The sequence below is a fragment of the Spea bombifrons genome, chromosome 1 (genome assembly GCF_027358695.1).
Source record: "Spea bombifrons isolate aSpeBom1 chromosome 1, aSpeBom1.2.pri, whole genome shotgun sequence".
Classification (NCBI taxonomy): domain Eukaryota; kingdom Metazoa; phylum Chordata; class Amphibia; order Anura; family Pelobatidae; genus Spea; species Spea bombifrons.
In genome coordinates, this window is record NC_071087.1 from 20,611,580 (window position 1) to 20,637,314 (window position 25,735).

Genomic DNA, 25,735 nt, shown 5'->3' on the forward strand with positions numbered 1-25,735 from the left:
ACATACTACTCCAGTTTGTGACATACTACTCTGCCCGGGCAGAATCTTTAGATGCTCAGCCTCTCCCCACACTCTGTCCGACCCCGTCTGAAGGAGTAGGGCCCACGGTCACCTCATATTCTCTTGCCATAGAGACTGGACCCAGGGTCCAAGGGCACAGAAGCCATTCAGGAACCCTCAGAAACCACCATAGAGGCCCAAACTTGCGAAGGCTGATGTGGAGTAGCGATTTAAAACCTTTAAAACCCACCATAATCTGAGATGCCGCTGCACCGATCCCGGTACCCCCAGCCAACCCAGTATGTGCAACCCCTGCACTCATAAAAGAAGATGGAAAAGAAAAGACACGTTTTTACCAGACCGTCAGGTCTCCGCAGCTCCTCAGGCCCCATGCGGGTGTCAAAAGCCCGCTCAGCGCTTTCAGATGGAAGCTGTGCAGGAATCTTGATCCATCGGGTGGAGCTCCTCCGCTGACACCTAGCGGTGAATGTTTAGTATCGCACGCAGGCAATAAAGGCTCCATACCTGCTTTTGGTTCCACCGACTGTCTCCCTGCTGCTCAGCCCCCGAGAACCTGGATCATGAAATGGGACAAAAAGTTACAAGAAATTATGAAAGCTACAATAATAAAATTTGCTCAAAGCCAATGACTTGCCATCTCTCCCCAGTCTACAGTTCTGTTTGTGTTTAACCGCACAGCAGTCAACTATTACAATATACAATAGATATGGCCTGTGACAGCTCTGCACCAACAATCAGCCCGCCTGGCCCATTTCTGCCCCTAAACAAACACTCATCTCACTCACTGGTCCGGGGGGCGGCCGAGCATCACTGGGGCCGCCTGGACTCTATGGGGCTCTTACTACTGTGGCGCTGGGCACTTTGTGAGGAAACTCTTTTCCCGCGCAGGGGGTTTCCTCGCAGTGTGGGAGCTCCACATCGGTAAGGCACCCCCGTGATGAGTGGCACCCGGGGCGGTACGCTACTGTCGGGAAGACCCTTTTCTCTGCCAAATTATTAAATTCCAAAAATCTCGCAGCAAAGACGTAACATTTATATACAGACCTGTTTTACATATATATATTTCTGTAGCGTTTATATATATAAAGTATTTGCCTTCATGGCAGCAGGTAACCTGCATATATTTATCTATGTGCGTACTTATTTTGTATACACAATTTATTATACGCGTACCGAACGCACACAAAGTGTACCCGTGCCCCTATACGAGACTCCGCCTGGTTGTTATCGTTAAGCCGTCACGTTGCCGGTTGCCATAGTGACTCCCAGCGGCTTCTCGCCGGAGTGGCAGCGGATGCTCAGCCTCGGATTTCTGTGATGCTGCGAGGGTTTGCTCCGCGCTCCGGACTCCTCCTCTGACACGGTGCACCCACCGCAGCCTCTGACTGCCAAACGGACCCGGAGACACCAGAGCCGCCAGGAACCCAGCGTGTTCAACCGAAACCGGGTAAAGTCGGCGGAGACATGGATTTGGCTGGATGGGGGGGGGTATGGCTGTGGGGGGTAGCGATGGGTTTGTGGATACGAGTGTAATAGTTTGTGGAGCAGACGGTAACTTTTAAGTAAATAAATCTCCCTGTCTTTGCAAACTTTCCTTTTTTATTTTTTATAATGAAATCCCCACTGCTTTTTAATGAATAGCAACCGAGGGACCTAAAACCCACCAAATAGTCCTGATTATCTGTGATGAAACACAAGCTGAGAACCTGTCTCTGGGAGTTACATTGAGCACATGTAATGCAGTTATATGTTACTTATGTGTCCTCAAACAACATGTAAAACTTCTTTAAACAGTTAACAGTACTGCACAGTGGCAATCATTCATGCTTGTAATCCTCATTTAGCATCCATAACCCGGCAGCCACAACACAACAACTCCCACATTCTCAGGCAAAGGCGGATGGCATACCGTGCCAACATATTAACTTATACAGGGGAAGCACATCATAACTAAGGGCACTTTCACTGTTAGACTGGCACATTGAATGCATTGTATGGGCAGCCTGCCACCTCTGCCCCTGAAACAGCCTGCCTGTGCCACATCTGCCCCTGAAACAGTCTGCCTGTGCCAAATTTGCCCCTGAAACATTCTGCCTGTGCCACCTCTGCCTCTGATACAGCCTGCCCAATGTAACTGCCACTGAAACAGCCTGTCTGTGCCACCACTGCCCCTGAAACAGCCTGCCTGTGCCAAATCTGCCACTGAAACAGCCTGCCTGTGCCTAATCTGCCACTGAAACAGCCTGTCTGTGCCACCACTGCCCCTGAAACAGTCTGCCTGTGCCAAATCTGCCACTGAAACAGCCTGCCTGTGCCTAATCTGCCACTGAAACAGCCTGCCTGTGCCACCACTGCCCCTGAAACAGTCTGCCTGTGCCGCCTCTGCCCCTGTAACAGTCTGCCTGTGCCACCTTTGCTGAGGGCTGAGATAGGCAGACTAGATGTGCCGAATGTGGGGTCCCAGCCCCAATATGTTTTGGTTAAGAACAGATACAAAACTAGGCATTTTTAAAGTATATTTGTCATAAATAAGAAACATCCAAAAACACATAGTTCCTAATATCACTGTCATCTTTTAATTGGTTGGAAGCGACTGGGAGAGCAACGTGCAAAAAAACTATATTATAAGAATCTTTGTCTAATGAAGTAATTTCCTCCACAGCTTAAAAAGTTAGGGGGTTCCCCTGTTTAATAGACTGGGTTAGATTAACACACACAGGAGAAATCTGTCTGAAAATATTATGTCAATATGATGTAAAAAAAAAACCCTCAAATTGTTTTTAAACAGAAAATAGTACATGGTGTGATACTGCCTTTTAAAAAAAAACAAACTCAACTGATATGATACTAGAACTACAGAATGTTGGTGACAGTTCCCCTTTATCACACATTGCATTTCTTACACTGGAGTAACATAATTTTCATGGGCTACATACAAACTCTGTATGTATTCTGTTTTGTCCTAAATGGCTGTGGCTGTGGCTATATTACAGAGCAAATCAAGACAAGGGGCCGATTATAGCACACCTTGAATTACAAAAGAGAGGAGTAAAAATATTATTGTGTTTATGTATATATCTATATATATATATATATATATATATATATACAGATATATAGATATATATATAGTCCAAAGTAACTGTGCATGCAGTTTCACACTAGGTGCATCAAGAGTAAACTTTAACTCTGTGGCTCCTGTATTTATCAAGAGTTAACTTTAACTTTGTAGCTCCTTTCCAGCTTATGATCGAGAAGGGCAGAGAGCAGGCAACCCCTCTTTGGCGGTGCCTTTTTTCTATTGAAGGTTTCCATGCGTAGCAGAGGAGGACACAGTGTAGGTCATTAAAACACATGACATGCTATTATGTCCTGCATGTTCCACTGTAGGGCTCTGCAGGTTGTAATAATACGTGTCGGGAAGGCTTTAAAATGCATTTTTGTTGTTGAGGCTGCATGCAACACTAAACTGTATCTTTAGTATGCTTTTTACCAGAAATGGGATCAACTTCTGCACCTAATTGTTATTTCATAGGCAATTTGTAATAAATACAATTGTTTTCCCTATGTTCAAGAATATTTGACTGGTAACAGCAGCGGGATTATTGGTGGCCGTGTGACTGGACTCAAGTAATTATTACACTTGCTTATTCAAATACTCGTTCAAATGTCCAAAAACGAGGAGGAAGCCCCAACAAAACAAACAAAAATGAAGGAGAGAGCTCAGAATATTTGAAATTGTCATCTGTCCTGTTCTCCTCTCTGTCAACGAGTGTCTACTGTCCCTTGTTGCCAGGGGGGTCATTCCGCAGCAATGCCACACTCAAGATGCCCTCGGGCGTACAAACGTTACAAAGTTACAGCATTCATTATTGAAATTTGGCACCAAATGCCATTTTGGGGCTTTTTTCTGTCCTCTAGCAGCCATACCTATCCTAGTCATAGAGTATCCTATCCCAGTGCGTTCCTATAGTATTGAATCTGAGTTTGACCCAGCTTGACCTCGACTACTCTGTGTTCTGGCTCTGTTATACAACTACCCAGATCTCCATCTTCCTGACTATGGCTTGTCTTGACTATCCTGTGTGTATTGCCATAGACTTTGTCCCCGGTCCCAGAAGATTACCAGAAAGTCCCACAGCTGCTCAAAGTCAACTTGAAGGGTAAGCGGTTGGTGGGTGAAGAACTTTTCTGAGATCAACTGGCTCTCTCTTTTTTGGGGGCACAGTGTCCTACCCAACGTCTCCTCTGGTACACTGAAGCTGACTGAAATTGGTTGTTTTTTTCCCTCAAACTCTCTATTTCTGTCTCTCCCTACTTTCTCCAGCAAACCACTTCTGTGTCGCCACCTCCCAGGCTCACATCCCTGTCTGCGCTTCTCTGTCTCTACTTCCCTGTGGATAAGGGGAAGAGGTTCTCCCTGTGGTGTGTGTGGAGGCGCCACAATCTTGCAGAAGTACTCTTAAGAATGCTGAAGAGGAGGGAAGATGGAGAAGCGGAGACATATAGGGAAGCGGAGGCACAGAAGTAGTTGTTGGGGAAGGTAGAGAAAGAAAGTGAGTGAGAGAGAAAACACAACACATTTTGTTTCCCTCCAAATTTTGTCAGAATCAAAATGGCAGGAAACAAAATTAATTGTTTGAGAATAAACCACAAATGAAACGAAAAATGGTCTGTGTGTGCATGTCTAGGAATTATCACATACACAGGCATGAATTTTGTGTCCTCTGTTCATAACTACAGTTATTCTGTTCTATGGCTTTCTCACAACTGGATGTACTAAACAATCCGTTTCACGTGACTCTGCTCCTAACTTGGTTGTGGGAACTGTTTAGATCTCCTTGTCTCAGACATGCTTCATTCCCCAGAAACATCTTTCCAGCCTATCATTTCTCTGTAGGAGTCTAAAACATTACAAATAATAGACTGTTACTGTTTGTTGAACCATGGGTAGTTTGTAATTACCAACTGGTAATGTGCATTATTTACTTAATAAACAGAAACAAGGAATGAATATCCAAGGGAAACAATGGATAGGTGGGGAACAGCTGCGGGGGAAAAGGGAATAGACAGCCATTGGCACAACATGACAGACATAGCTGTATTTGCCAGTAGCAGCAATGGGCAAGGTACATACATAACTGCTAAATAAATATGGGGAAATAATTTATTATCAAAGAAGTAAAAGGATGTCATTGACCAGTGTTACCAACATCACTTGGAACGTCTATTCCAGTCTGAACCACCCTGCTGTTCCACCAAGCGTGGGCACCGCTCTCCCCACACACAACCATTTATAGTGTGATACTGCCTTTCCTCAGCATGTACTTTGTATCTTCTCACTTCATCTACTGGCATTCTAGATCTCTGTGGCTTTACATGGATCAACTGAATAAAAAGCCTGTATGGTTGGCATAGACAGACTTAGAGAGATCTAGATTTACAAACCACCATTCAAGACTAGGGTAGGGGGCTCACAATTATAAATACAGATGCCAAAACGGGGAGGTTTTTATTTATTTATTTTTTTTATTATTTTTAAGTAGCATTTTTGACAATGACATTTTGCAAAAAAAAAAAAAAAATTGTCACCACTACTGTAATTGACTAAGATTCTAGGGATGTGAGGCCGACTATAAGGACCGAATGGTTCTTATCTGCTGTTACTTTCTGTGTTTCAATGTAGTGGCTGATCTATGGAAATATGTTCTTGTTTTTCTTGTGTAAACTACATCGGGCACAAGTTTCACAATCTACGAGCTGCTTATTGCTTTTTCCTGAAACTTTATGTTCAATGTGACTAGTTTGTCTACTTATGATTCTTCTATGATTCTTGTTTAATGCATCTAAAGTTACATTTTAATTAAGTTTCCCAAAGGAACGGGATGTAATTTAAAACGCAAAACTAAATTGCCTGTACAGCTTGTATAATATTTCTTCCCTAGTCTTAAACAAGCAATTGTACCTTAATTTACCGTAAGCTGCAAATTTCATTTCTGCCGTATTCAGTAATGTGTATCTTTTGCTAGTTTTTTAAAGCCACCCACACGCTTTCTAAAACCGAAGAAAATAACGATTTTAATACTGTTCAGAATTATCCTGTTTTATTTTTAGAATGATTAAATGTGCCGACATTTATGGGTTTTATCCAAAGTTCTGATCGGATCTGATAAAGTTGTGACAAAGTGTAAATCTTTGTTAACTAGACCAGATTTGTCAATTTATTGTTGTGTGTGTGCGAGGGTAATAATGCGCACCTACCATCAATTCCCTTTAACAAACATCCGTTTAGAACACATTAACACATCTTCTTACAATGTTGTACAATGGGCTGAAACTGTCACCAGCCACCTGTATTCTGACACAGAGGCGTAATGAGTGCTTTGAGATGTCGCTATTTGCCTTTAAGTGTGTTGGTGTTTGTCTCGTCTGATGTGGCCATTTGTAGCTCTGTGTCAGGGTAACGTGCAAATAAGATAGTCATCAAAGGTGTTCCTTTACATACCCACCAACATTTCCCTCCTGCATCCCGGAACAAAGGGGACGATGCCAAACACTCTGCGGGACCCTGCAGCATTGAGCTCTAGGATACCCAGGACAGATACTGGGTAGTTTGGAGTTCATTTACAATTGTTTAGGCTGTGTGTGTCCTAGAATTCTGCTAATTCACTGTGCATAGGCAGTATTTTTATTCCGGGACAGACCCGAATTAGACGGGACCAGACCTCCCCAAAAAATGGAACTGTCCAGGGACATTCAGAACTGTTGGCAGGTATGCCTTTACAGCCACGTGCCCAATAAGATATTTAGAAGGTGTACATTTTCGTCAACTTTAGGTCTAAAATTTGCATGTCTTCTAATCTTGTTATAAATGGTTTGAATCTGGGAATGGAGTTTATAACTATAAAGGAAGCCATTTATGTTTTTAAGACATTTAAATATTTTAACAGTAGCGCAATACTAATTCTTTCTTCATTTTATTATCAGGAAGCGGCCTCCTACCAGGCTTTCTTTTGTCTGCTATACCAAATGTCCATCTCTGTGGATAATTTGCTGCTGGCGACCTCAAATCACATACATGCGCAACAAGACTCTAGTCTGACCTTAAATTCCATTGACCGGTTAATGCGAAATTCATTGTACCTGACTGAGAAGGACAGCTATCCTGATCGCGTGTTCATAAACGCAGCAAAGATCTTCTATAGCATTCATGTGAGGAAACCTCCAGACAGGATCCTGGTGAAGTACGGCTGTGGCCTGCAGCTCTCCTTGCCGGAATATGAAGATGAAAAATTGAAGCGCTGGTCCTATGAGCTAGCTTTTAATTCAGTTAAATGTGAGTATAAAATAAAATGTTGATTTCGAACTATTACATTTCTAAATGCTTCCTTTTTATCATTAGCCGTTAGTGTATTTCTCATTTTTAAATCTCACTTGTGTATTTTCTTTTCTTCCCCTTTGTACCCCGCATGACCATTTCATGTAACTCACAGGCCTAAACTGTGTCAGGGATTTTTTTTCTTATCATACTTTGCATATATCCCCTTTTCCTCTTTGTTTAACAGGATTTACCCAGTGGTTTTTCTAGGCTACATCTCATTTACTTTTTCTTGATCATATTTTATGTTGCAGAAAGTACAAAAGTACTTGCAAGAGGTTTTGTGACTTCATGGCAAACATGATAGGATGTAATGGAAGAGCTCAGTACTCAGGCTGAATATATGTACAACTAAGTGTAAACACACTTGATATGACAGCACACATTATAGAGTTTCTGGATATAATGGTAAACTATACCACATTCCTGCAGGGAATACACTACTGTTTTAAAGTTGTGGTCACTTATCTGTTTTCACAGAAAACAAGGGAATTTCTAGTTGTAACATAATTGCAAAAGGGGTTTTTACTGATCAGTTAGCCTTTTAAACTTCAACTTGGATTAGCGAACACAAGTCCATTGGAACACAGGAGTGATGGGAGTGATAAAGGCCCATTGGAACACAGGAGTGATGGGAGTGATAAAGGGACTCTGTAAGCCAATGAAGCTATACCAGCTATCATAGAAATTTACACCATTAACAACGTCTGCGCTGTATTTCTGATCCATTTCATGTTATTTTAATGGGCAAAATGTGCTTTTCTTTCAAAAACAAGGATATTTCTAGGTGACCAAAGCTTTTGAGTGGTAGTGTAGTGTAGTGTTGTTTTGAACACTTATTGAACTAATAAAGTAATTGTTTGATGGGGTAAATTGGAGTGGACGGTTTCAAAGATGTCCCAAATAGGGTAAAGAGAAAGACTGACCAAAGTGGAAAATACCGTATTTGCTCGATTATAAGACGACCCTGATTATAAGACGACCCCCCAAAATCTGAATATTAACTTAGGAAAAAAAGAAAAAGCCTGAATATAAGACGACCCCAAAGGAAAAAAGTTTTACCAGTAAATGTTAATTCATGTAAACTCTTTTTTTTAATAAAAGCTATGATTGAGAAAAAGATTTCTTTTGTTTTTATTTCTTGTATTTTCCAAACTGTCCCCCAGTTACGCACATCTGCCCCCAGGCTTGCCACTCCAATATGGCACTGTGGCCCATGATATGCCTCTTAACCCTCTATATGCCACTGTGCCCCATGGTATGCCTTTTGACCCCCTATGTGCCACTCTGCCTCCAGAAATGCCTTATACCCCTATATCCCATTCTGGCATTTAGGGGGTTAAAATGCATATTATGGGGCAGAGTGGCACATAGGGAGGTATAAGGCATTTCAGGAGGCAGAGTGGCATTAAGGGAGTTAAAAGGCATTGTATAGAGCACTCTGCCTCCAGAAATGCCTTATACCCCTATATGCCACTCTGCCATTTAGGGGGTTAAAAGGCATATTATGGGGCAGAGTGGCATATAGGGAGGTATAAGGCATTTCAGGAGGCAGAGTGCTCTATTAAATGCCCCCTTAACGCCACTCCAGAAATGCCCTATGCCCCCATTTAACACACACACACCCTATAACCCCATTTAACTAACACACTCTCTCTCTCTCCTCTCTCCTCTCTCTCACCCCCCCCCTCTCTCTCTCACCCCCCTTCCCCCGCTCTCCCCCCTCTCTTACCGGTGCTTCCAGCCGGGGCAGCGGGTTGACGTCGCCTTCTGCTGCAGCCGGAAGGAGGTGTGGCTAGCAGCGGGGGTTTGTATGCGTCCGTCGCGTATACTTTCCCCGACTCTGACAGTCGGGGAAGGTCTATGCGACGGACGCAGACAACCCCCGCTGCTAGCCACACCTCCTTCCGGCTGCAGCGGACGTTGTCTACGCGCATCGCGTAGACGTCAACCCGCTGCCCCGGCAACAAAGCAGGAAGCACCGGTAAGTGTGTGTATGGGGGGGGGGGTCGGGTGAGACAGGAGGATCCAGGTCCCCTGCAGCGGTGCGGGGGATCTGGATCTTAGTCTCCTAATCAGACCTCTATTTGAGGTCTGATTAGAAGACGACCCCGATTAGAAGACGAGGGGTATTTTTCAGAGCATTTGCTCTGAAAAAAACCTCGTCTTATAATCGAGCAAATACGGTAATGTGTTCTTTTAGCACCTAAACACCCATGCATGGGTGGTATTGCTGTATTCAAGAGATGTTGCTGAACACATATTGGGGTGTTTTTGATGTATACCAGGAGTGGTAAATTCATACCTGAAGTACAATGTGTGTGAAAATAACACACAAAAAATACCACCACAAATTTTGTCAAAGGCTGGTGGTAAAACTAGTGCATTAACAGGGTTAAATACCACTATTTGTAATACCCTGGGGTGTCTATTTTTAAAATATGATTTGATGGGGTAAATTGAACTGACTGGCTTCAAAGATGTCCCAAATAGGACATGGTGGCAGAAGGACCAGACTTAAAAATTTAAAGTTAAAACATGTGCGCCTCCTAAATGTAGCATTTTACCCCCCAAACAACCTGACAAACCCATGCATGAGTGGTATCACTGTATTCAGGAGATGTTGCTGAACACATATTGGGATGTTGTGTAACAGTGACGTATACCAGGAGCTGTAAATTCATGCCTCAAGTACAATTTGCATTATTAAAAACACAAACTAAATTACCACCACAATGTTTGACAAAAGGTGGTAGTAGAATTAGTGCATAGAAAGGGTTAAAATACCAGCATTTGCAATACCTTGGGGTATCTAGTTGGGGTATCTAGTGATGGGGTAAATTGCATTGGCCGGCTTTAAAGATGTTCCAATTAGCACATGGGGGCAGAATGACCAGATTTGGAAAATTTTGAAATAGCAAAACACTACATGTACTTATTGCCCTATAACTTGCAAGAAGAACCCATAAAAACATTGGGTATTTCTAAACTCAGGACAAATAGTAGAATCTATTTAGCAGTTTTTTATTAGCTTTTTTATATGAGTAAAAGATTTTTCAAATAAAACTGAAAGAAAGTTTTTTTGGAATTTTTCATCATATTTTATAACTTTTTTTTTATAGCAAATTAGCTTATATGATCAAAAATAGTATCTGAAGAAAGCCCATCTTGTCAAACAATATATAATTTGGTTGGGTACACTAACTAGAAGAGAAGAAAATTACAGCTAAACACGAGCACCGCAAAAGTGTTAAAAAAAGTGTTATAAAAAACAGCCTGGTCCTTAAGGGGTTAATATGCACCAATCCTCATGTTAGAAGTTATGTTGATTATATGTAGGATTTTACGTTATATTAAACACTTGCAACTGTAATGTCTTCACTTCTTCCAGTCTGACCAAGGTGTTGTGGCTTTCTGTTGGTGATCTCACCAGAGTAAAGGGCGCTTCTGCTTTACAGTTTCATGATGTCATGATGACTACATTTAGTTTTAACATGAATACTGTTGCGGTCAAACAATACTGGTTGTCACTGGATACATAGGAAAAATAAGTACTCCTTGTACTGTGGAGGTGTTCCCCTGATTTTGTATTGGTGATTTATTAAAACGGTTTGTCTTATCTGTGTAAATGTTTATGCATATGTCACAGGCTTACTCCTTACACATTGATGTCACATAACCGGCATGCCCTATGAGGACTTGCTAGGTGTGCTTACAACATTCCTGTTTAGCATTGCTCAAACGCAATAAGCAAACACAAGTGTGTGATAAAAAGGAGGGAGAAGAAAGGTGAATAAATTCCATTCAAGGCACAGCAGTGCTTATTTTTTTTAGAGATCGATTGAAGATGAGACCCCTGAGGCTTATGTAACTTGACATCTTTTTTTTTTCTGTATTATTGTGGACTGGTAATAGGTATTGACTTCAACCAAAAATGATATTACCCTACAAGGCAGATATAGGATGTTGGAAAAGTATTATTTACAATAATTAAATGCATACTTGTATTATACTGTATATAGACCAATGGGAGCAGTGTTCTTATCACTCTCGAGATATGCGTAACTCTTCTCCCGTTACACGTTCTCTTTGTTGGAAGGAGACGTGAGATGATCTGCATAGTAGCTACTGATGCAGATTGCACCATCCACTGCCACTTAATGCTGCTTCTTGTAGATAAAATAACCTTTCATTTCACCAAACCAATAACATTGAGTAGCAAACACTTGACGTCACAACGTTTGAAATGGCCAAAAAGGGACTTTTTCCCCAGAGATGTGGTTACAGGTATGGCGGAGGATAGTAGATTTTCCAAGAGACTTTATGTGACATTGGGACTTATTTATTTGTATTTTTTTCATCTACCAAACTTTCAAATGTAGCATTTGAGAAGTAGAAGGTAGTATCACTAATACACAAATAGTTCCAGAAACAAGAAACTGTAATCCTTCCAGAATATATTGGTTGCTATGTACCTGCAGGTCTACACAACATGCAGCCTTAATCTGTACTGTGATCTGTAGAGAATGTGGGGCCGAAAGAGATTATCCTCATTAGTGGGGGAAAAATTCAGGTTACAAATAACATAATTAAAGAGCATGTTTCAACTAAACCCGAAACAACCCTCCTGGGAAAATTGCCAGGAACAACATACATCTTTAATTATAGGGGGTTTATTAGTATCTTAAATCTGGATACAGAGGGCATAGAGACAAAAACAGGTTACCTATAACAGAACGGAGAATGATAATAGGTACTTAAGCCCCAGCATCCATAACACAGAGCCGAGGTGTTGAGGTGTGATTACCCCCCTCAGGAAATCTTAATCCTGGAAACAGACACGTCTTCCCTTCTTGTGGACTACTCCAGAATACATGTCTATCATGCAAAGGTGGGTATGTTGTGCAGCTCTCGACAACAATAGTAATTTAGCACCCAGATTTAGAAAAACTTTACATAATTTGTGTAGACGTTGACCACAGATTACACAGAACGCTCTATTTACGCTCATCAGCGGCGTTCTTGGGTATTTGTTATGCGGAAGTAGGGAGTGTGAACTGGGATGCTCTACAGGTAACAGAAACAGGTCTCCAGGCACCGACACGAGTATGTTTAATCAGCATTGTGTTACAAAGATAAGGAATCACAAAGTGGACGTAGCACATTGCCTGTGATACACCGTATGACCAAACGCATGCGGACACCGGACCATTACACCTGTATGAGATTGTTGGTCATCCCATTCCAAAACCATTGGCACAGTTGTTTGGGCAGATGTGACAAATGTTTTTTTTGGAGATGCCTCCCTTTGCAGCTATAACAGCTTCCACTATTCTGGGAAGGCTTGCCACAAGATTGTCTAGCATGTCTTTGGGTTTTTTTGCTCGTTCATCCAGTAGAGCATTCGTGAGGTCAGGCCCTGATGTTGAACAAGATGACCTGGCTCGCAATCGACATCCCAAAGGTTTTTCGATGGGCTTAAGGTTAGGGTTCTGTGCGGGCCACGCTAGTTCCTCCATACCAAGCTCGTCAAACCATGTCTTTATGGACCTTGCTTTGTGAACTAATGGATCATGGCCTCCAGTTTGTAACTGTAACTACTACTCTTTGTTGGATACTGTCTCTTTCAAAACTGCTCATTCTTTAATGTGTGTGTATAAACAAATTCCCCGGGTTACATATTGTTTTTTCTTGAATTAGATTGATATTAGTTGTTAAAATAGCTGTTAAGTTCTAAATATTAGAACTGCAGTGTTTTTACGGAAACAATTTAAGGGGCAGGGGAAGGAAGACATCCTCTTTAATTTTGTATTTAAGAACTGGATTTATTGCTTGAGAATACATTTTTATTTAATTTTTTTATTTCAGACCAACACCTTATTGAAACCATGTTATTGGATAGTGGTTTCTACCATTCTGGAGATCTGGTAAGCATATGATCATTTCATTTGTGGTATGATTGTTTTCTACTGGGCTACAGAGGAGTTTTTCCTAAATGTTTTGGGTTTTCCTATCGCCATCCCTGGTGATCTAGTGCAGGAGCTGGAAGATGCTGCTCAGGTGTATGCGGCTATTAAATGTCATGATTACACCTTAACCCGAAAAAGCCGTGACTTCTATACAATATGACCTGTGAGAAATCTGTGCTCTGGACTTCACAGAGCCGTCCCGGTGGATTTGTAGCAATGGCCCTCCGTGCTTCGCCTGTAGTCATGCCTCTGTTGTCTCGTGTATTAGAAACAGCCTATGAAATGTTTCAATATTAAGATTTGATGTGAGTAGCAGCTTGAATTTTGATTTGATTTTACTCTCCATAGAATAGTCCATATTTTTGCAAGTTATTGGTCCAGAATGCGTATTTATTAAGAGGATGCAAGAGGAATTTGATTTTGTTTGCTTGAAATTATTGATGAAACTTTCTGTTCACTAAATTCATGTACACAGCTCATTCTCTTTTGTCATCCAATGTCCTTGGCAGTCCAGTATGTTATTTTATACATGTTATTTTTCTTTCTAAATTAGTTATATTTCCATATATGTTATTTGTTAAGGGAGTTAAGAAGATTGTTATGAGTTGACGGGCAAGATTATTTGGGTTACGTCATCAAATGTTTGCCATTTGTGAACAAGAGCTATCCATATTTGTGTATTGTGTCACGTTCTGCCCAGGCTGCGGAGCTTCATATCTGTCCTGCTTTAGTTTCCCTGTTTTGCTTTGATCCATTCCTGGATTTCCTTTTGCTTTGTTCTATTTTCCATTCCTTGCTTCTGCTCCGGCTCTTTGCTTCAGCTCTGCTTCCTTTATTAGGTGTGCCCCACCTGTGTGTTCTGTTTGTCTCAGTCTGCAGTCTAAGGTATGTCTCAGTGCTGTGTGTTTGGTTTACATGTGTGGTTTGTTTTGTATCTTTGTCAGCAGGGATTAGCGTTAGGACCCACCGTCATTGGAGTACTTTGGCGTAGTGGTGGGCTAAGCATACTATGGCCATATCATGTGACGGAATCTCCAATAGTTATCTTGTAGTCCTAGGCTAGTTTCTGTATTCTTGTTTGTCTGTCTCTTATGTACCTTTGCCCTTCTTCCTTGAATCATCTGAGGATTCCGGTTCCTCTCTCCTCTCCCCATGTCCCAGTTAAGATTTCCTATCCTTGCTTAAAGGAAGAAGCGTCCGAGGGTTCCGGCTCCTCACTCCTTCCCCTGTGTTCCTTGCCTTCTTCCCTGTCCTTTGTTGTGCCCTGTAACATGTATGTCTTGTCTGGTTATGTTTATTCCTTGTCTTGTGCCCTGTTTATGCTTTGCGCTAATCATTTCATGTTTCTAGCCACTTCTCGTGTATATCCTATATCATGTTTCTTGCCTGGTCTCCCTTTCCCTTGCTGTGTTTTGTGTCTGCTACATTAACCCTTTTGCTTAGCCTTCATTCTCCCAGCCTGCAGCATCCTGCTCCTGATCCATGTGATATGCTTCATGCCTGCTCCAGGGTGCCTGCAGGATTCGTTTTGTTCTGGACTACATCTGCTGCCATATCAGGGCGCTGGTGTTTGGCTGCACTAACCTAGGTGCTCAACGCCTGGGCGAGTGTGGTCACCCTGCAACCAGGCCCTGCCCCAGACTCCACTGCTGCATCGTGACTCCTGCAAACAACCATCGGACGCGCTGGGTCCTTCCAGTCACCAGCTTGGACCCAGTCCGTGACATATTGAAGCCTCTATTGCTATATTCACAGGGGCGTAACTAGACGCCTCAGGGCCCGGGTGCGAGAATCTGTTAAGGGCCCCCACCTTTAAAAATAATAATAAAAACTCACATTTTTAATAAAAGTAGGTAACACACAATTGGACAAAATTAGCAATATGACTTGGCATGATAGGAGTGTGATTGCTAACAGCAATCACACTCCTATCATACCCAGGCAACCAGTAAATGCTGGTACCTAGGCATGATGGGACTGTGCTCGCTGTGATTGCTGTTAGCAATCACACTCCTATCATGCCAAGTCAGCCAGTACATGCTGGTACAGGGTGGCTGTAAGTGCAGACCCCATACTGCTGGCAGCATCACTACACAAGGGGGGCAGCTGGCCAGGTTTCAGCATGTACTGGCTGACTTGGCATGATAGGAGTGTGATTGCTAACAGCAATCACAGTCCCATCATGCCTAGGTTCCAGCACTTACACATCCATGCTATTACACACACACACTCATTTATTCATATAATCATTCATTCACAGATTCATTCCCTCAATCACACACACTCATTCAAACACCCTCCCCACCCCCTTACCTGCACTGCAGCTCCTCGATGCCGCTCACAGACTTCAGCAGGGGGCGCGGCCTCCCTCTGCCTTCTCTGCTAAAGCACAGAGGAAGTAGGATGTCAGGTGAACTCCGCTTCCTCTGTGCAGTCCAGAAGACCCTCCCACAAGTAAGTAGCAGGGCTTGAGGTGCGGCTCGCGTAAGATCGGTTGCCCTGGCTGCCGATCTTACGCGGGCCGCACCTCGAGGTCTCACGGGCCGCATGTTGGACGCCCCTGCCCGATTTCGGGCAGCCCCTTGGCTTGGGTCCCCCTGCCGCCGGGGCCCGGTCGCAGTCGCGACCCCGGTAGTTCCGCCACTGTATATTCAGCATATGCTATCATAGGCAATAGAGCTTTACACAGCCTTCCTGTAGAAGTTGAAAGCGGTAGTGAACACAGGGCTCTGTGATAAGGGTTAATACTATGATAAGGATGCATGTCCCCTGTTACCCCTTTCCTACAAAGTTATTGCAAGGTTAGCTTTGAAAGCATTTACTAAAGATTTTTGCCTGTATAAAGTCAAAGATTTTTTTCTTTCTTCAATGCATTTCACATTTAACACATATTTGAAATGATTATTCCATGATTTCCCAATTTCTGTCTTGTCTCGAGGCGGAGGATATGAGCAGTTTAGTTGTGGTGATGCTGTATGATTTCCAGGACCGCAAATTCCAGCCTCGTTATATATATAATAAAGAAGACATCATACAAGAAGTGCAAGAAGTTGAAAACCTTCTATTTAGGTAAAACACCACAGTCGCTGTAGTAACATTTCTGTATGTTTCTACATACTAGTGTCTAAAGGACCACATACCGAGCGGGGTTAAAATGGTTTGCCGACCTAGTATCTTCTAAAGAGCCAGATGTAGTCAGAAGAATATTGCTCGCAGTTAGTACTTTGGCTGCAGCACCGTGAGGTTTTCATACAAAATGCCTCCCTTTATACATTAAAGTTTACATAAATTAAATAACAGCTGAACCTGTTTTGCTGCTCTCAGCAGAGACAGAATTGTAATCTCTAAATAACATTTAAAAAAAATATTGAATACGTCTAGTTAATTGTTACTTTATTGCGCTCTGGATTTTTTCCAAATAGGTATAAAACCAGGCTTGCTGCTTCCTTGGCAAGATTTCGTATCAAACATAATGCACCGACTATTAAACACATATTGCCTGAGAGCGTGCAGAAGCAGGAGCAGAGAGCGTCTCATGTACCACTCTATGCCTGGATGAATACCGCCAAAGCCAGGTACGTTCATGGCAGGGATAGGTTTGTATAGGAAGAGTCGGTATAACCGTAATGCAGCACATTGTAACATATATACTATATGGCAAAAGTATTGGGACACCTGACCGTTACACCAACAGGGACTTTGATGACATCGCATTCTAAACACATAGAGATTACCGTAATATGACATTGTCCAGGGGGTTGTGGGCAATGTAATGTATTGCGGTCTTTGTGCAAATGCTTGAGGTTTCACAGTAACTTTTAGGAAACAAACTTGGCAATCACCAATAGTTCAACAACACTTTAAGTATTTGTGCTGTAAAAATAAAGGAGTCATTGGATTAATTTCTTTGTTATCTGTCTTGTGTTTTAAGCTCCACCGATGTTTTCAACACATTGGAACAAAAGGGTTTCAGTAAAGTGGACTCCCCTTCGGAATTTGATGGCTATAACTATTGCATAGACAATCACTGCCAGGATTTACTTATCTTCCCTGCACAGCTTAAGGAGGAACTCAATAAACTGGAACTTTTCGCCGATTACAAAATCGTATTTCAGGTAGGCAGGCAGGCATGTTATTGCGTGTCTCATGTCTCCTCCATGTGAGAGATAAATAGTCACATTATCACGGGCCGTGTGGCCCTGTATACAATCTGTGTGCTTTATGATCTCTATACAAACTCAGCACACAGCGCACAGGGATCATTGAACCTGTAAGTCTGACTCTCCTTATCTGATACGCTTGCTAGAGATCAACAAATCTCCACGCATTTTTTTTTCAGATATGATGCTTGGGAACATGGTTACCAACCGCACTCCTTTACTCACTGCCAGCACTCTGCACTCATTAAACTGAGCGATGTACACATAACTCCATTACCACATCGATGTTTACCTGACCACACAACGCTTCAGAGTTTTGTTCTCTTTGTTTACATTGACCTATAGGTAGTGTTTTAAGTGTTTCTGCAAAGATCCTAAACTCCATACAAAATCATCACACGTCCTCGCCGGATTGGACACATTCCCGATTCAGAGAAACAATGTGGCTGCATCAGTAAAAAGGTTGCATAGCAACGTGTGCGCGTCAGGCCTGCAATAAATACGGAGCTTGGCCAGTTTAAGAGCTTGATCTTTTAATCCTGAAAGGACAGCGCGAACATGAAATATGGCGGCCTCCTCTGAACGCATTCAGTTTAAATCCTGCTATAAATCACGCTGGAAAGCCAGAGATAAGTTTTGTCTTGTGTCCACGTACTTTCCATGCATGTATTAGAATATACCGGTATATGCTGTATCCTGCTTTATGTTTTGGGATACGTTAAAAGCCTGGCTTTGCTTTATGCTTTCATCATTCAATATTTTTCATATGAACTTGCATTTATCTATCTCGTAATCAAAAGAAGAACCATTTCTTTGTAGAGATTTAAGCAGGCTTTATTTCAAAATGTATATTGCCCATCCTGCCATGTTGTCAGTCTCATAATAAGATTTGCCGTTGTTGTGTTTTAATACCCCATTGTAGAGCCCAAGGTCCTACGAATGCACTAAAGAGTCCAAACCTCAGCCGGCGTCCCCTGTACTGTAACATCTCATGCTGTTTACATTCATTTTCCTTGTTTGCTATTTTGTTTTTATTTTTGTACAGAAAAAGTACACAGATAATGCGCTTCATGGTTTGTGTTGTTGAAATGTCAGAGCAGGATCTATTCATCAGCCATCTGTCACTCACAGGATGAATTCCGTTTAAAATATACAAGTTTTGGCCAAGGATAGCTCGCTGAAAACACACAAAATGTTTATTTGTCATGTGTTGGGGAGATAGAAAGTGCGCTACTGCTGCTGGGAGCATTTTACTCACACATGTGGTGTATATCTCTGATTGTTCAGTCTCCCAATTGAGTTGTTTAATACCCACATTCTGTGTTATAGCTAAAGAGTGCGCTTGTGTTTTTTAATGTGTCTGAAATGTTGAGAGGAGTGCGGCTCTCCATTCAGAAAATTCCCTTCATGGGTGTCAGGCAGACTGATTTGTCTTTAAAAAGAAGTCACTGGGCCTGGATAATTAATCCACAGAAGTAGCTACATCAAGCACCCTGCATTACGGGTGCATAGCAGCGCTAAATGTAGAGAGCATGTCTTCCTAAGCAGAAGGAAACCAGCTAACATATCCTTAGATAATCCTTCATTATGCTCTAAACTTTTTCTATTAACAGGACAAATCACAGAGTTTGGCGGTTCATTCTGTAAAAGCGTTATTGAATTTAGATGATGACATCATTGTAGCCGACCCTATTCCAGGATTTACTCTAGCTCACCTGTCAGCGCTGACTCACCAGAACTCCTGCAACATTTATGTTTGCGGAATTAAATCTGAGAAAAAGAAGGAAGAACTGGAGGAACTGTTTGCAAACATGGAATGCAAGAGTAAGTGCGGACATAAAACCAGCAAACGAGGAGACGGAAACCTAATACCTCGTTAGTGAGCTGATGTCACTCTGACTGCGCTTCGCTCTCCCTCTGCAATCTAGGACCTCCCAACATTCTAAATGACCAAAAAAGGATACTTTTCTTTTAGGGGTGTGGCTAGAGGCATGGCTAAAGGAGAGCTTTACTGAGATATTATGTGGCTATTTATATAATTGAGCAAGGCATTTAAAAGCGGAATTACATATTTCATTTAACCTTTCTGCTGTTTCTATAAGATGGCCAGACACTCATACCAACTGAGCATTTATTTTTAACATGCTTGAAGCATTAAATCATAGATTTTCTCTATGATTTCCATGTCAAATTATGATGGTATGATATATTATGATATTCAAAACTGTGTTGGATGATAGGTAACTTTTCCAATACACGTTATTTTTTTTTGCAGACATTACGATTCTTACAGAGACTTTCACTGACATCAACCCGGCTGACAAGATGCTACGAAAAGCAAAAGTGATTATGTTGATGCCGCAGTGCTCAGGATCTGGAGTCAGTGATCCAGTAGACTTTGTTTTAAGTGGACTAGGAGGTAACGTCCATTTTATTTAGATGTTATTTACAAAATTTATTTTACCCTTCTGAGTAGGGTCCATTGTAAAAGCAAGTTATGAGCATTTTCATTCTTCAATTCAGACCCCGCATTGCTGCAGGATTTTTCTCAAGGATTCCCAGCACCAGATAAAATCTGTGTCCTTGCAAATCATCAGCGATCGGAGATGAAACATGCGATGGAGTGTAAGTGAAAGTTTTGGTTTTGATATTTTGGTGTAATTCCTTTTTTTCACACTATGTTTTTAGGTAAATCCGAGACCTTCATATTATTAATGATAATTATTAATGATTGTCACACCACAACTTAAATTAGCAATGCTTATAAACTGTTCAGTGGTACGGCCCTGGATTGTCCGTTTCCCATGTTTCCGTAGTAAAACTTAAGGATGAGTTATTTAAGTTTTAGCTCCTTTTCAAAGGTTTTACAAGCTGCAAGACAGTAAGAGCCCTGCTAGATAAAGCCTCATGGTTACGCCGTTGTTCTTGAGAGATGATCACTAATGTGAAAAAGGCTAAAACAGTTTTGTTGAAGTCAGCAGGAATTTCTAGTGTTTAAACCACAGTTAAAAATGAAAACAATTATGATAAATACTACCGTATTTGCTCGATTATAAGACGAGGTTTTTTTCAGAGCAAATGCTCTGAAAAATACCCCTCGTCTTATAATCGGTGTCGTCTTATAATCAGACCTCAAATAGGTCTGACTATGAGAAGACTAAGATCCAGATCCCCCGCAGCTGCAGGGGACCTGGATCCTCCTGCCCCCCGCCCCCTTACCGGTGCTTCTGAGTCCCCGTTGTGTAGCCGGGGTAGCGTGTAGATGTCTACGCGATTCGCGTAGAGCTCTGCACGCTACCCGGACTAAGCACCGGGCTGCGTGTTGAGCTCTACGCGATTCAACTTCCGCTGCAGCCGGAAGGAGGTGTGGCTAGCAGCGGGGGCTGTCTGCGTCCATCGCGCAGACCTTCCCCGTCTGTCAGAGATCAGAGTTCCCCGTACCGGTGCGGTGAATTCTCTCTGACAGTCAGGGAAGGTCTGCGCGATGGACGCAGACAGCCCCCGCTGCTAGCCACACCTCCTTCCGGCTGCAGCGGAAAGTGCGTGGGATCTACACGCTGCCTCGGCTACATGACAGTGGACTCAGAAGCACCGGTAAGTTTGGAGGAGGGAGGGGGAGGGAGTGTTAAATGGGGGGCATAAGGCATTTCTGTAGGTAGAGTGCTCTGTGAAATGCCTTTTAACCCCCTTAATGCCTGCCTCCAGAAATGCCTTTTTAACCCTCTATACGCCACTCTACCTCCTGAAATGCCTTAAACCTCCCTATATGCCACTCTACCCCATAATATGCCTTTTAACCCTCTAAATGCCAGAGTGGCATATAGGGGTATAAGGCATTTCTGGAGGCAGAGTGGCACATAGGGGTCAAAAGGCATATCATGGGGCACAGTGGCATATAGGGTTAAAAGGCATATCATGGGGCACAGTGGCATTTAGAGGGTTAAAAGGCATATCATGGGGCACAGTGGCATATAGGGGGTATAAGGCATTTCTGGGGCAGATGTGCATAACTGGGGGTGGCAGGTTGGAAAATAGAAGGAAATAAAACCAAAATATTTTTCAATCATAGCTTTTATTAAAAAAATAGTTTATATGAATTAACATTTACTGGTAAAACGTTTTTCCTATAGGGTCGTCTTATATTCAGGCTTTTTCATTTTTCCCAAATTAATATTCAGATTTGGGGGTCGTCTTATAATCAGGGTCGTCTTATAATCGAGCAAATACGGTATTCAGTTCACGATAGCTCCGTTACATTATTGCATGTTTTTTTTTTTATTTCAGTTAGTAGCGTTCAAGCCATCGTCTACTGCACTTCCTCCATTAATCCAGAAGAAAATGAGAATGTGATAAACTATGCTTTGGAACTAAAATCTGAGGACACCCGAGTAAAGTCATATAGGTAAGGATCTTCTCTACGCACATTGACCACGGTTACAAAAATGTTTCTTAGTTGTTTGCATAAGTACTCGAGCAGACGTGGTGGAAGTTAGTTTCTATATATTTTATAGTAATATTTGTCATTATCAATGTTTAAATAGTTACGATGGACACAGGTGATGGAGTTTTACTGCCTGACAACTGACCATGAAAATACCACATACTGAAGTCCCGACCTGTTTTGGTGTAAAATAGTTTCTAGACGGTTTATAGTCATTGGGTGATGGAATGCAGATACATTTCTTTAATTGAACTGATTTCTCTGTATGAAACTGCAATATGTTTTACCAAACCGTTGCATATCTTTACTACAGGCTCAGCCCTCCTGTGATCCCTCTATGCTCAGGCGAGGAGGTTGTATCTGCTTCTGATAATTATTTTAAAATTGAGCCATCTGATACCACCAATGGGTGTTTTATTGCTGTCTTGGCACGGGAGGTAAGACAAATCCCATGATTTGTGTAGCAATAATGGCTAATTATTAATAAAGTATTAACTAGAATGTATGATTGGAAAATGGATAACTGTGACTTTTAGTATTTTCTTATGCCTATGATTTTATGGATATACAAATTATCCACACGTGCACAGAAATATATAGTTATTACATGGGAACATTTTTAATGTTATAATGCTACCATAATATTCTTTTCATTTAGTTAACAGATCCACAATTTACATTTTCAAATTAAATAATATTAATTGAAAGTACCTAATTTTTTTTATTTTCAGTACAATAGATGTACCATCCTACATTATTCTTTGATTGTTGGACAATATACTTGGTATACATTACATTAGGGCAGCTGCAAAGTGCAGAGATATATTTCTAATGATTCTGAACATGTGGTAGTGTTTGACGAGCCGTCCCCAAGCACTGTGCTTTTATTGTTGGTCAACCCAAGTTGGACCGACACTTTTTGCAGGGTTTTGAAATGGGCCGTCGAAATTAATATGAAGTTAAACAAGACAGACCCCCCCCCCCCGCTGCTATAACAGCCTCCACTCTTCTAGGAAGGCTTTCCACAATATTTTGTAGCGTGCCTTTGGGAATTTCTGCTAAAAGAGCATTTATGAGATCAGGCACTGGTGTTGGGTAAGAAGACATGGCTTCTTCCCTAAGGTATTCGATGGGGTTTAGGTCAGGGCTCTGTGCAGCCACTTGAATTCTTCCACACCAATCTCATCCAACCATGTCTTTATGGACCTTGCTTTGTACACTGGGGTACGCATATGATGGAATAGAAAAGGATCTTCCCTCAAACTGTTCCAACAAAGTTGGAAGCATAGCATTGTCTTTGTATGCTGTAACATAAACATAACTCATTACTGACATTAGGGGGTCTAGCCCAGACCATTATCCCTCCTCCACCAAATCCAACAGTAGCCACTACTGGCATCGGCCATACCCTTATTCGTCCATCAGACTTTCAGATAGTGAAGCTTGGTTCATCACTCCAGAGAACATATTTCCACTGCTCCAGTGGTGGTGGTCTTTACACCACTCCAGCCCACGCTTGGCATTGCGAATAGTGATCTTCAGCTAGCGTGCACCTGCTTAGCCATGGAAACCCATTTCATGAAGCTCCTGACACACAGCGCATGCGCTTCAGCTCTCAGCAGCCCCGCTCTGTGAGTGTGTGTGATCTACCAATTCATGGTGAGCTGTTGTTACTCCTAGACGTTTCCACCTCACAATAAAAGCACTTACAGCAGGTCGGGGCAGATAGAGCCCCAAGATCTTTAAAGTCACTGAGCTCTTCAATAGGACCCATTCTCCTGCCAATGTTTGTCAATGGAGATGGCTGCCTATGTACTTGGTTTTATATACCAGTAATAAGCATGGCTTAAACACCTGTGCTTAATAAGTAGAGGTATGTCAGCATAATTTTGTTCATAGTGTACCTCTGCAACTACATTTTCCATGCAGACCCAGTGAAAATAGTTTCTCATTCCAGTTTCTGCATTATTCAGGCTTTAGAAATAAAGCCATGTATATATTTATACATATACGTGTATATATTTCTGCTATGTATATTGTGGTTATTGCACTAGGAAAAGTGATGGAACCAAATATGTACACTTAGAAAAGTGGTGCTTGTGGGTAATCATACTGTAATTTTCTTATGGATTGTTTTTGTCAGTATTCCTTTATTTAAAAGAAAAATAACTACTTTTCTCTTCCTATCTATAAAGCTAGATCTATAAGCCAAGATGTTTAAACTGTCTTAGAATCACAAACCTAGAATGGAGCGTTGCATACTGTGTCTACTAGAAATGTCACGAGTCTTCTAGAAAAGTCTGAGAAAAGTTTTTGAAATATTGCATAGTTGCTCATTACTTAAATAAATGTTAGTTACCATAAAAGCAAATAATTTTGTGCAGACCTCTAACATGCTTAAAGGGCCAAAAACATTAATAACAGGCACATATTCCTGAATTTGATAGCGTTGACCGCGCCGCCCTCTCCTGGTTTCTTGACATGCATGGTCTCTATATTTCCTACAGCTCTTCTCTTTATCGTATTCTACCCAATCATGAACTGTATTCCCCCTTCAGTACGACTACAAGACTGTTTTGGGTTCCCTACATTTCTCTCTGAATGCTATTTCCCTGGAGCAAATTATATACAGGGCCTTGTAATAGTATTTATAGCGCCTTTCATATTACCAAATTACAAATTAAGATCGAAATTTATTTCTGTATATTTTTTAAACGGAACTCACAAATTAATTGCGAGGTTTTATTTTTGTAAAATGTTTAAATTGTATTTTGAAACAAAGTACCATATTGCGGTGTGATTGCCTTGGTGACTTACATGTTTGTGTCTCTCTTTTCCAGAAGGATAAATCTAACTGTTTATCTGCGAAAGATGTTTTGGCTCGAGCTGCTGCGAAGGGATTGCTTGAGGGTGTGAAAACATCATATAAAAAGGAGGACAAGAAAAGGAAAAAACAGAAAGAAAAAGCTGCGACGGTAAAAGCCACGACACCAAAAGCCACCTCATCTTTTAAAGATACACAGGTAAAGATCGCAGAATTTATGGACAGAGAGACAGCGGCACCTAAAAGAAGCACCAGCTTTTCTGCTGTGCCCAGAGTATTTACTCAGCAGAACGCCAAAGCGCAGAAGGGAGAAGGAATGATTATTTTGAACCCAAAGCAGATAAAAAGTGCCAGCTTCTCGGCCATTCCCAATGTTTTTCCTCAACAGACAGCCAAGCGAAGGAAGGAGGGGAGAATAATTGTTCTGAAGCCAAAGCAGATAGTACTGCCTCCTTTGATGATGCCGTTTTCCAGCAAGCAGTCGGTAGGCCCAGGACGGAATCCTGTTCCATATGTGCAGGGCTGGGACGCTGGGCTGAGGGCCAACTCACACCATTATTTCATCCCCACGGTGTCTATGGTCAACAAGCCCAAAGCTACACCGCCTTGCAGTACGCTCCATCATCCCAAGCCTTGGCACTGAAAACCCAAACTTTTTCACATGTAATCTCTTCATTTTCTAATAAACACAGAAAAACAAGCCATTTAGTGTTTCCAGTATGTATATATGTAGGATTTTGTTATCTAGATCAGAATATTATTATACATATTTTCCAAACTATTCATACACAAGAGCTAGACTTTTGCAAGCATTTTTGTTGTAATCAGTCTTTGGTTCAGAATAGCCATATACTTATCCAATCCATGTTTACAATCCCTAACTAGCATTTACCACTTTTGCTGGGAGGCTGTTCCAACTATCTACCACTTACTAAAAATGAT

General features: G+C 41.8%; 1 protein-coding gene across 1 annotated transcript; it reads left to right on the forward strand.

The window, feature by feature from the left end:
• Positions 1-1,326: 1,326 nt before the first annotated feature.
• On the forward strand, positions 1,327-25,493 carry NSUN7 (NOP2/Sun RNA methyltransferase family member 7). The gene is made up of 13 exons (XM_053458393.1): positions 1,327-1,468; positions 7,009-7,357; positions 13,268-13,326; positions 16,307-16,437; positions 16,791-16,943; positions 17,300-17,483; positions 19,142-19,352; positions 19,804-19,947; positions 20,052-20,153; positions 21,813-21,930; positions 22,283-22,406; positions 24,810-24,992; positions 25,182-25,493. Exons 2-13 carry the CDS (start codon positions 7,051-7,053, stop codon positions 25,434-25,436), a joined length of 1,971 nt encoding a protein of 656 aa, XP_053314368.1. The 5' UTR covers positions 1,327-1,468; positions 7,009-7,050; the 3' UTR covers positions 25,437-25,493.
• The last annotated feature ends 242 nt before the right edge of the window (positions 25,494-25,735 follow it).